The following is a 12,080-nucleotide window of genomic DNA, read 5'->3' on the forward strand; positions in this document are numbered from 1 at the left end:
TTTGATCCTTACCCTGAGAACTCTACCACGCAGTTCCATGGGATTTTATTTACCGGAGCATTGGAGAATGAGGGGTGATCTTACAGAGATTTATAAAATCATGGAGCACAAGTAAGATGAATGCAACATTTTTTTCAGAGTTGAAGAATCAGGAATTAGTATAGGTTTATCATGAGAGGGTGGAGGTTTAGGTCTTAAGATCAAAAGACATAGCAGCAGAATTAGGTCATCTGCCCATCCAGTCTGCTATGCAATTCGATCATGGCTGAGTTATTTTCCCTCTCAACCCCATTCATCTGCCTTCTCACCATAACCTTTGATACCTTTACTAATCACGAACCTATCAATCTCCGCTTCAAATATACCCACAATGAATCCCAGAGATTTATCACTCTCTGGTTAGAGGTTCCATCTTACCTCCAATTTTAAACAAAAATGAGCTTATTTGTTTCTATAAATGGACAATCAATAAATGGAATGAGCCGCCAGATGGAACGGTTGAGGCAGGTACCTTAACATTTAAAAGACACTGGATATGTTTAAATTTAGGTTTATTATTGTCTCATGTAACAATGTACAGGTTGTCTTACATTTTGTTCATACAGGTTAATTCGTTGCACGGTGCATGGCGGCAGTACAAGGTAAGTGTAGTAGCTAGAGAGAGAGTATTATGTGGTTTAAAAGTATATGGGCCAAATGCAGGCAAATAGGAACAACCAGGCTCCTAAACCAGTATGGACAGCTTCAACACTGAACTATTTTCACAACCTATGGACTCACTTTAAGAACTCTACAAATCATCTTGTCAGTAGTATTTATTTACGTGTTTTGTATTTGCTGTTTGTCTTTTGAACGTTGGTCTGTCAGTCTTGGTGTTGTTGATTCTATTGTATTTCTTTGTTCTATTGTGAATGTCTGCAAGAAAACGAATCTCTGGGTAGATTGTGGTGATACTGTGCGTACTACGATAATAAATTTACTTTGAACTTTGAAATGGGAGCAGTATAGATGGGAATCTTGGTCAGAATTGGCAAGTGGGGCCAAAGGGCCTGTTTCCGTGCCCTGTGACTCTATGACTCTCTGAATCTACAGATGGACAACGGCTGACCCCGGATCTGAACTCGACTCACGCCCAGTTTATCCTGTCCGACGGGAACCGAACGGTGTCCCTGTCTGCCAAGAGGCAGCCGGTAGCCAGGAGCACGGAGCGGTTCGACTGCTGCCAGCAGCTGTTGTGCGCCGAGGGGGTGAAGGCGGGCCGCTCTTACTGGGAAGTGGAGGTGACTGGGGACAGCGGAGTCTGGAAGATCGGGCTTTGCTACAAGACCATCAGCCGCAAGGGCAAGGGTACCGAGTGTCTGCTGGGCCGCAACTCCAAGTCGTGGTGTCTCTACTCGCTGGTGGGCTCGGTGCTGGCTCTGCACAATGACAACGACACCAAGCTGACGGTGGGGAGCATTTCCAGGGTGGGAGTGTATGTGGATTTTGAGGCTGGAACGATCTTGTTCTACAGCGTGTCGGATAGGAAACTCACCCTAATCCACAGCTTCCAGGAAGCGGCATTCACCGAGCCCCTTTACCCGGCACTACAGATCGGAGATTTCACCACATCTCTGACCCTCTGTTCTCTCAAGTGACTTGGCCACATACAGCGAAACAGCACCAACCCGCTGTGCCTGGGTCTTTGAAAGTGCTTTTCAATTAGTCTCACTCCCTTTCCCTTCCCCACAGACCTGCGTATTTTACACCATCTTTGATTGAGCTCATTCTTTCTAAGGTTAGGATTGAGTGGTGATTTTACACATTTCTCGTGCCTGCTTTTTAAAACTTAAATGCATTCCTGTACAGCAATCTCATTGATAGGGCTGAGTGCTTAGTTCAGAGCAGCAGAACCTCTCCTGGCAGCCGAGGCAAGGAGAAAGTCTGGGCGATCCCCCTCACTTGTAAGACGTTGCCCTAAAGCTAAGGGGGTGACGGTGTTAAATCTACGGGAGTAGCAGGGCGTGTGTCCTGGCCATAGCTTGAGCGCTCATTTCCCCTTCTAGCCCATGCGATGGCTCGGGGATGGGGATGGAAGAGACCTGGTCGCAATTGCAGTCTTGTCTCCACTCGGTCCAACAGCTCACTGTTCAGTAAGTAATGGATCAACGATGACGCATCCCCCACCCCATTTCCAATGTCCACCTCGGGCGGCTGACCCCTTAGTTGATTTTGGCCCTTGGTTTTAACAGATTGTGAACAGTACGGCAGCCTCTATCCCGCAATCTTTAGTTGGCCACTAAAACTTTCTTCCCCTCCTGCCCGAGACACAGCTTCCAGCCTCGGACGCCCCGTAGGGAACTGGGACTTTTGTGGACCAGCCGAGTAGGGGATGAAGGCCTGATCTTGTTGCTGACTTCCCAGCACAGGAGAATCCAGCCCCGTGTTTCATCTCTAATTCCCAGAGGTGCGACTTTTCCTTTCGTTCTAAAACACTGGACCGTTTTGCTTTGACCTTTCTCAGACCTATTCAGCTCTCTGTCCCACCTGAGTTTCTTTATCTCCTGAGCTGATGTGTGTTGGCTGCTGCGCTTGTAGTGGAACCTGTGAACTGAAATATGACTGATCCTTTCTTACTGCCAGTGAAACATTGTGAAACGTTTAGGAATTCCTTGTATTCCGATTGGTGCGTATTAAGTGTTTTATTTTGTTATGGAATGGCACGAATGCCAATGTTATTCTTGCTGGTGAACTGAAAGCTGCTAAAATGTTTAATATTTTGGATTTTGAAAAATAAAGTGCTGATATATCAAAGATTGTGCTGATTTGTCGTTAATTTCACAAGATACGCAAATGTGTGTAGCACACTTCATGATCTGCACTGAAACTGCTTTAGATCCAAGTATTTTTGAACCACAGACACTGGTGCACTGCAGGAGTGTTGAACTGGGTCCCATAAACACCCATCTTGGCAATGGCTACACCATCCTGTATTGAAGTTGGTTAAGGGATAAAGTACTGGCCAGGACACTGGGAAGAATTGCTCTTCAGAATAATGAATGTATAAAGACTAGTCGTTAACCATTGCACCGCGCTGAAATACAGAAAGAAAGAATACTTATCTATCAATAGATAGATTGAATAAACCATCTAATTGAATAAAATAGCAGAACCCCGGGTTCCGACGTCTTCTACAGTTTAACACATACAAAATGCTGGAGGAACTCAGCAGGACTGGGAGCATGACTGGAAACGAATAAACAATCGACGTGTCGGGCCGAGACCCTTCATCAAAGCTGGAAAGGAAGAGGGAAAGAAACCAGAATAAAGTGGGGTGGGGGCCAGCGGGACTACAAGCTAGAAGGTGGTGGGTGGGGGAGTAGAGAATGAAGTAAGAAACTGGGAGGTGTTAGTGATAAAGGAGGAATCTGAGAGGAGAGGGAAAAGAAGGGGCAGCAGGGCGAAGTGAGGAGAACGGGTAAGAGGTGGTCATCCCATCAGGTTGGAGGGTATCCAGTGTTGCTATTCCATACTGAGAGTGGCCTCATCATGGCCGTAGAGGAGGCCGTGAGCTGACATGCCGGAATGGGAGTGGGAATTGGAATTAAAATGGTAGGCCACCGGGAAATCCTTCTCATGAAGGTGCTGGACAAAGCGATGAAGGGTCTCGGCCGAACCGTCGACATTTCCATAGATGCTGCCAGGCCTGCTGAGTTCCTCCAGCATTTTGTGTGCTTTGTTTGGATTTCCAGCACCTGTAGGTTTTCTCTTGTCTCCAACCTACGTCGGGTTTTCTCTTTTGCTCTACCTTGCGTCAATCTGACTCTAACACTGCTCGCGCCTTCAGTTTAAAGCTGGGAGTTCGTTTTGCACAAAGAAATATACCCTTTGTACCTTTCAAAGCCACTCCCTAGTACTTTTTCATAGTACCACGCTGTAGCTCACCTCTCGTGACCTCTCAGGTCCAGGCACAAAACTTACAGAAATCAGATTTTGCAGAAAACATTTTTTTCACTGTTATCTACTCTCAAAGCTGGGAACCAGGACTTCTGTAGATTCTCAGAACATCCCTCACACTCACAGCCGACACCATTGTGTTTTACACACTTTTGCACATACTACTAACGAGGAATCAAATATAACTTAGGGACAATTTATCTCCGTACACTCTGCCCCTTGATTCCTCGTCAGTACGTTATAACAATAAAAAGAATAAAATACGATACACTATTAAACACAAGTGGGTAGTAACAGATGTTTAAACAGCGGGATTATAACAACGCTCTCTGTGGGTAATATACCATACAACATAGGAGAGGCCTCATGCTACAGACACTTAACCCCAGTGCAACAAATCTTATGATTACAGCAACATAACAAAGGATCCTAAACCAAGGTGGTCTTTGAATGTTGTTTCCCAGTTGCAGCCCTGCCTCCTCACATCCTTAATCTGTCTCGGTGTTTGTTTCTCGCGCTTGTTCCGCGCTATTGATCCATTCATGCATTTTCTGTTCCCTGTGTATAATTAACCAATCTACACCAACCACCAAATGCCCACTCAGACCCTCCTAGGTTACATAGACAGTCCCAACCTCAAGCTGTGTTGTGCCTGCGGCAGTGACCCTGAACCATGGAGTGAAAAATGACATGGCCACGTTGCACCTTTGATTCTCAAGTCCCAAGCTTCATTTCGACTGAAGTGGACCCAATTACAAGTAATAACATTCAGATAATGGGTACTATGCGGGGGGCAGGGAGAGGATTGCCTCATTGAAAGTCTTCCCTTTCTGTGTTGAGGTGAGATCCTGGGGTGTTCTGCCTGAAGAAGAGTCCACATCTTTGATAGGAGTAACTCCAACACCCTCATTCCGTCTAAAAGAAAACAGAACATTTGTTATTAGAGCAGAGCACTGATGTCTCTAACTTTCATTAATTACCCTCCCCTTCCCATTCCTGTTTCCCTCTCTCACCTCATCTCCTTACCTGCCCATCTCTGGTGCTCTTCCCCTGCCCCTTTCCCTTTCTTCTTTCGTCTTCAACCCTCTCCTGTCAGATTTCCCCATCTCCAGCCCTTTATCTCTTTCACCTAACACCTTCCCAGTTCTTTACTTCACCACTCCCCCTCTCCCTGTTTCACCTATTACCTACCAACTTGTACTTCTTCCTGCCCTCCATCTTCTTGTTCTAACTTTCATCTTTTTTCCCAGTCCTGATGAAGGGTCTCGGCTCAAAATGTCGACTGTTTACTCTTTGCTGCCTGGCCTCCTGGGTTCCTCCAGCGTTTTGCTTCCATAAACCAGGCATGGTATTTGCTTCGGGTAGCCATTCATATGCATGCCCCATGAAACAGGAGGGAGAGACACTTGGATGGAACGTTCGATGGTCTCTGTGCACCCATCCAGAGGCGTGTGGACTACACGTTCATGAAACTTATTGACCCCTTCCAGACCCTTGCTCGTACCACTTCCACTTCACAGCAGAGGCTCTCTGTACCTTCCCCAACCTGTCAGCAGAGCCCTCCAAAACTATTCAGGTCATAATGGACTGGTCAGCGCTGTCACGCAGGGAATACGTCACTGTTTCCTTGGCAGCCCTGAATACTCCTTTCTGTTCTGGGCCCCATTCAAAAGCTACGCATTTCCTAGTTACTTTGTACAGAGGTCATAGCACAACAATTAGGCATGGAATGTGCTGCCTCCAAACCACAAACCAGACAGAAACACAACTGAATTGACTCCTGTATCTATTTTATCCATCATTCTCTCCACCTCAGTCTAGGTCAAATTCTTCTCCCAGAGGAGAAAAACCAGGCTCAGCTTTCTTAATGGCACTGTAATATTTCCATGTAGTTCCTGTGGAGATAACATCAATCATTACATTTTCCACTCCTGCCTTCAAAAGAGACAAACATTTCTTTGTGAGTAAACTGGAGTTACCGACTGCATGATTTTGATCAACTACCCCCCCGCTGTACTTCCCTTTGACAGACTGCTCAGACTGTTTTTCCATCATCAGTCTGCATCAGTCCCTCAATCCTGCCAACTCCACTAACGTTGCACCAGAATATTTTAATATTTCTTCCTTGTTCTTTCCTGATTCAGCAACATGAAGGATTCACAAACAGAAGAGGTGCTGTAAGCATGTTAAAAGTTGTTTTAAAAGCTACATTATTATGATTATACAGTATATAGATGACATATTAACTTCATAAAAATAAAAAGGAAAGAATAGTTATCAATTAACCCAATTTAATACTGACAGAATAAAATCTGCAGATGCTGGAAATCCAAGCAACACACACAAAATGCTGGAGGAACTCAGCAGATACCTGGCAGCATCTATGGAAAAGAGTCAATGTTCAGTCAATGTACAGTCAATGTTCAGGCTGAGACCCTTCATCAAGATTGGAGAAAAAGAGATGAGGAGTCAGAATAAAAATGAGGGGTGAAGGGAGGAAGAAACACAAGTTGACAGGTGAAACCAGGAGGGGGAAGTAGCGAATTGGGAAGTTGATTGGTGAAAGAGATACAGGACTGGAGAAGAGGGAATCTGGTAGGAGAGAACTGAAGGCCATGGAAGAAAGAAAAGCGGGAGGAGCACCAGAGGGAGGAGATGGGTAGGTAAGGAGATAAGGTGAGAAAGGAAAAATGGGAATGGTGAAGGGGGGGCATTGCTGGAATTTCGAGAAATTGATGCTAGGTTCTATTGTCAGTTGATTGATTGATTAACTAATAAGTATTGATAAGTATTCCAGATTCCACTCAGATTTGTCAATTTTACTCAAGCATTGACCAATTGAACACCTTATACACTTACTCATATATAAAGAATTAAATTCACCAATCACAATAATTACAAGCTTAATGACCAATATAAACTACATTATTCGATACTTCACTTACGTTTAATTGACTTAATTTACATCTAGTAGAAAGTTTGTTAAACTTCATTAGCATTTTAATCTTGATTAGTCTGCTGAGTCTGTTCACGTCATTGGTATTTCACCATGTTCTCAGGGGATGTTATTCTTCCAAGGACCTTGTTCTCTATAGCTGCATGTTATTTTAACTTTACTATGCCATGACTTCCGTATGCCCATGCTGTAGAGCACAGAGTAGGTCTTTGCCAAGGTTCTGGAATTCTGAAGTGACTCTATCAAGGATGTGTTGGATCATAACAGAGGCAGTTCTTCTTTGAGCTACCATTCTACAGAGTGATGCCAAGCAAGAGATTGAAACAAATACCACAACCAACAGAAGAAAAATCCCAATGCCCACAGTTCAATGGAGCTGCCCAACCACACAACAGGAAAATAAAGCCAGCTACAGGGCTTTTATGCTGAAGAAGGGAACTTATGTATTTCCTGACCAATCTTTTCAACCTTATCATTCTCCCTTTGGATATATGTGTGAAATCAGTGATGTTCTCAGCCAAATCAGCAATGTATGTGCATCACTCAATGCCAATGACAGCACAAGAGTGGCCTTCCTTGGTCAACAGTAAGTCTAACGCTAACTGGTTCTGAAATGCCACAGTGTGAATTGCTACGATCTCAGCCGTAAGGTTCCTTACATCCTGGTTGATGTGATGTAATACCCAGGCCATCTCATTTGCCAGCTTTTGCATTGTTGATGCCACATTGACATTGTTATCACAAGCCAGTTCTTGCAGGTCCCCATAATGAGGCCATTATTATCCAGCAACGTACAGTATTTGAAATGATCTACGAAGGAACATGCTTTCTTAGATCTGGTCCTGTGCAATGAAACAGGTAAAGTTAGTGATCTTATCATTAGGGATCCTGTTGGAAAGAGTGATCACAGTATGACTGAATTTCTCATACAACTGGAGGGTGCAACAGTTCAATCAAAAACCAGTGTATTATGCCAAAACAATGGAGACTACAATGAGATGAGGGAGGATGTAGACTGTAGACTGGGAACACAGGCTATATGGTGGGACAATTGAGGAACAGTGAAAGACTTTCAAAGGGATTTTTCACGGTGCTCAACAGAAGTATATTCCAGTTAAAAGCAAGGACAGTAAGGGTGGGGAGAGCCAGCCTTTGATAACTAAGGAAATAAAAGAAGGCATCAAACTAAAAGCTCACGCATACAAAGTTGCCAAGAGTAGTGGGTAACTCGAATATTGGGAAAGCTTTAAAAAGCAACAATGAACCACTAAATGAAGAATTAAGAAAGGGAAGATAGATTATGAAAATAAATTAGCACAAAATATAAAAAGATAGTAAAAGTTTTCATAATTATATAAAAGGGAAAAAGGTGGTGAAAGTGGATGTAGGTCCCTTGGAGGATGAGAAGGGGAAATTGATCATGGGTAATAGGGAAATGGTAGAGGCTTTGAATGACTATTTTGTATCTTCATGGTGGAGGTCACATCAAACATGCCAAAGAGAGATGTTATGGATGTGATGGGAGGTGAGGATCTTGATACTATAGCTATCACTAAAGGAATAGTGCTGAGCAAACTTATGGGCTTGAAGATAGATAAGTCCCCTGGTCCTGATGGAACGCATCCCAGGGTACTGAAAGAAATGGCAGAAGTTATAGTCGAGGCTTTGGTGATAATTTACCAAAATTCTCTGGACTCTGGACAGGTCCCAGCAGACTGGAAGACACCGAATGTCAAGCCACTGTTCAAAAAAGGATGTAGGCAAAAGACAGGTAACTGTTAGTTTAACATATGTAGATGGGAAAATGCTTGAAGCTATCATTAAAGAAGAAATAGTGAGGCATCTGGAAAGAAATGGATCCATCAGGCAGACACAGCATGGATTCAACAAATGCAGGTCCTGTTTGAAAAATTTACTAGAGTTCTTTGAGGATATAATGAGCACAGTGGATAGAGGGGAACAGATGGATGCTATTCACTTTGATTTTCAGAAGGCATTTGATAAGGTGCTGTATAAAAGACCTATCCATAAGATAAGAATGCATAGAGTTGGAGTGATGTATCAGCATGGATAGAGGATTGGTTAACTAATACAAAACAGAGAGTTGGGATACATGGGTGTTACTCTGGTTGGCAATCAGTGGTGAGTGGTGTGCCGCGGGGCTGGTGCTGGGTCCGCAACCATTCATGATAAACATTAACAATCTGGTAGAGGGGACTGAATGCAGTGTATCTAAGTTTGCTGTTGATATTAAATTAAAACATAGAAACACAGACAACTTACAGTACATTATAGGCCCTTTGGCCCACAAAGTTGTGCTGAACATGTCCCTACCTCAGAAATTACTAGACTTCCCCATAGCCCTCTATTTTTCGAAGCTCCATGTACCTATCTAAAAGTCTCTTAAAAGACCCTATCATATCCACTGCCACCACCATTGCCAGCAGCCCATTCCACGCACTCACCATTCTCTACATAAAAAAACTTACCACTGACATCTCAGTACCTACTCCCAAGCACCTTAAACATGTGCCCTCTTGTGGCAGCCATTTCAGCCCTGGGAAAAAGCCTCTGACTACCCACACAATCAATGCCTCTCATCATCTTATACAGCTCTATCAGGTTACCTTTCATCCTCCGTCGCTCCAAGGAGAAAAGGCCAAGTTCACTCAACCTATTCTCATGAGGCATGCTCCCCAATTCAGGCAACATCCTTGTAAATCTCCTCTGCACCCTTTCTATGGTTTCCACATCCTTCCTGTAGTGAGGCGACCAGAACTGAGCACAGTACTCCAAGTAGGGTCTGACTAGGGTCCTATTTAACTGCAACATTACCTCTTCATCAATCAATTCCATGATTGATGAAGGCCAATAAACCGTATGCCTTAACCATGGAATCAACCTGTGCAGCTGCTTTGAGCATTTTATGGACTCGGACCCCAAGATCCCTCTGATCCTCCACACTGCCAAGAGTCTTACCACAAATACCATATTCTCCCATCACATTTGACCTACCAAATTGAACCACTTCACACTGATCTGGGTTGAACTCCATCTGCCACTTCTCAGTCCAGTTTTGCATCCTATCAATGTCCCATTGTAACTTTTGACAGCCCTCCACACTATCCACAACACCCCCAACCTTTGTGTCATCAGCAAACTTACTAATCCATCCCTCCACTTCCTCATCCAGGTAATTTATAACAATCATGAAGAGTAAGGGTCCCAGAACAGATCCCTGAGGCACACCATTGGTCACTGACCTCCATGCAGAATATGACCCATCTACAACCACTCTTTGCCTTCTGTGGGCAAGCCAGTTCTGGATCCACAAAGTAATGTCCCCTTGGATCCCATGCCTCCTTACTTTCTCAGTAACCCTTGCATGGGGTACCTTATCAAATGCCTTGCTGAAATCCATATACACTACATCTACTGCTCTTCCTTCATCAATGTGTTTAGTCACATCCTCAAAAAATTCAATCAGGCTCGTAAGGCATGACCTGCCCTTGACAAAGCCATGCTGACTATTCCTAATCGTATTATACCTACCCAAATGTTCATAAATCCTGCCTCTCAGGATCTTCTCCATCAACGTACCAACCACTGAGGTAAGACTCACTAGTCTTTAAGTTCCTGGGCTATCTCTACTCCCTTTCTTGAATAAGGGAACAACATCCGCAACCCTTCAATCCTCCAGAACCTCTCCTGTCCCCGTTGATGACGCAAAGATCATTGCTAGAGGCTCAACAATCTCCTCCCTCACCTCCCTCAGTAGCCAGGGGTACATCTCATCTGGTCCCGGCGAATTATCCAACTTGATGCTTTCTAGAAGCTCCAGCACGTCCTCTTTCTTAATATCTACATGCTCAAGCTGCAAGTCATCACTACAATCAACAAGATCCTTTTCCATAGTGAATACTGAAATAAAGTATTCATTAAGTACCTCTGCTATTTCCTCTGGTTCCATACACACTTTCCCACTGTCACACTTGATAGGTCCTATTCTTTCATGTCTTATCCTCTTGCTCTTCACATACTTGTAGAATGCCTTGGGGTTTTCCTTAATCCTGTCCACTAAGGCCTTCTCATGGCCCTTTCTGGCTCTCCTAATTTCCTTCTTAAGCTCCTCCTTAGCCTTATAATTTTCTAGATCTCTAACATTACCTAGCTCTCTGAACCTTTTGTAATCTTTTCTTCTTGACTAGATTTACTACAGCCTTTGTACACCATGGTTCCTGTACCCTACCATAACTTCCCTGTCTCATTGGAACGTACTCTTGCAGAACTCCACACAAATATCCCCTGAACATTTGCCACATTTCTTCTGTACCTTTCCCTGAGAACATCTGTTCCCAATTTAAGCTTCCAAGTTCCTGCCTGATAGCCCCATATTCCCCTTACTCCAATTAAACACTTTTCTAACTTGTCTGTTCCTACCTCTCTCCAATGCTATTGTAAAGGAGATAGAATTATGATCACTATCTCCAAAATGCTCTCCCACTGAGACACCTGACACCTGACCAGGTTCATTTCCCAATACTAGATCAAGTACAGTCTCCTCTTGTAGGCTTATCTACATATTGTGTCAAGAAACCTTCCTGAACCCACCTAATAAACTCCACCCCATCTAAACCCCTTGCCCTAGGGAATCGCCAATCGATATTTGGGAAATTAAAATCTCCCACCACGACAACTCTGTTATTATTACACCTTTCCAGGATCTGTTTCCCTATCTGCTCCTTGATATCCCTGTTACTATTGGGCGGCCTATAAAAAATACCCAGTAGAGTTATTGACCCCTTCCTGTTCCTAACTTCCACCCGCAGAAACTCTGTAGACAATCCCTCCATGGCATCCACCTTTTCTGCAGCCGTGACACTATCTCTGAACAACAGTGCCACACCCCCACCTCTTTTGCCTCTCTCCCTGTCCTTTCTGAAACATCTAAAACCCGGCACTTGTAACAACCATTCCAGTCCATGAGCCATCCAGGTCTCTGTAATGGCTACCACATCATAGCTCCAAGAACTGATCTACGCTCTAAGCTCATCCTCTTTGTTCACAATACTCCTTGCATTAAAATAGATACATCTCAAATCATCAGTCTGAGCACGTCCTTTCTCTATCACCTGCCTATGCTCCCTCACACACTATCTCCAAGCTTTCTGTATTTGTGAGCCAACCT

The 12,080-nt window shown here is 44.0% G+C and overlaps 1 protein-coding gene across 2 annotated transcripts in view; it reads left to right on the forward strand.

Annotated features, from left to right (window-relative positions):
* The window catches only part of LOC140740031 (E3 ubiquitin/ISG15 ligase TRIM25-like), a 35,796-nt gene extending 33,003 nt beyond the window's left edge, over positions 1–2,793 (forward strand). For both annotated transcript variants that reach the window (XM_073068840.1, XM_073068841.1), the window contains exon 6: positions 1,093–2,793. In XM_073068840.1, coding sequence (XP_072924941.1) covers positions 1,093–1,637 — 545 coding nt within the window. In that variant the 3' untranslated portion in view covers positions 1,638–2,793. The remainder of the gene's footprint in view (positions 1–1,092) is intronic.
* The last annotated feature ends 9,287 nt before the right edge of the window (positions 2,794–12,080 follow it).

Source organism: Hemitrygon akajei, chromosome 16 (genome assembly GCF_048418815.1).
Source record: "Hemitrygon akajei chromosome 16, sHemAka1.3, whole genome shotgun sequence".
Lineage (NCBI taxonomy): Eukaryota > Metazoa > Chordata > Chondrichthyes > Myliobatiformes > Dasyatidae > Hemitrygon > Hemitrygon akajei.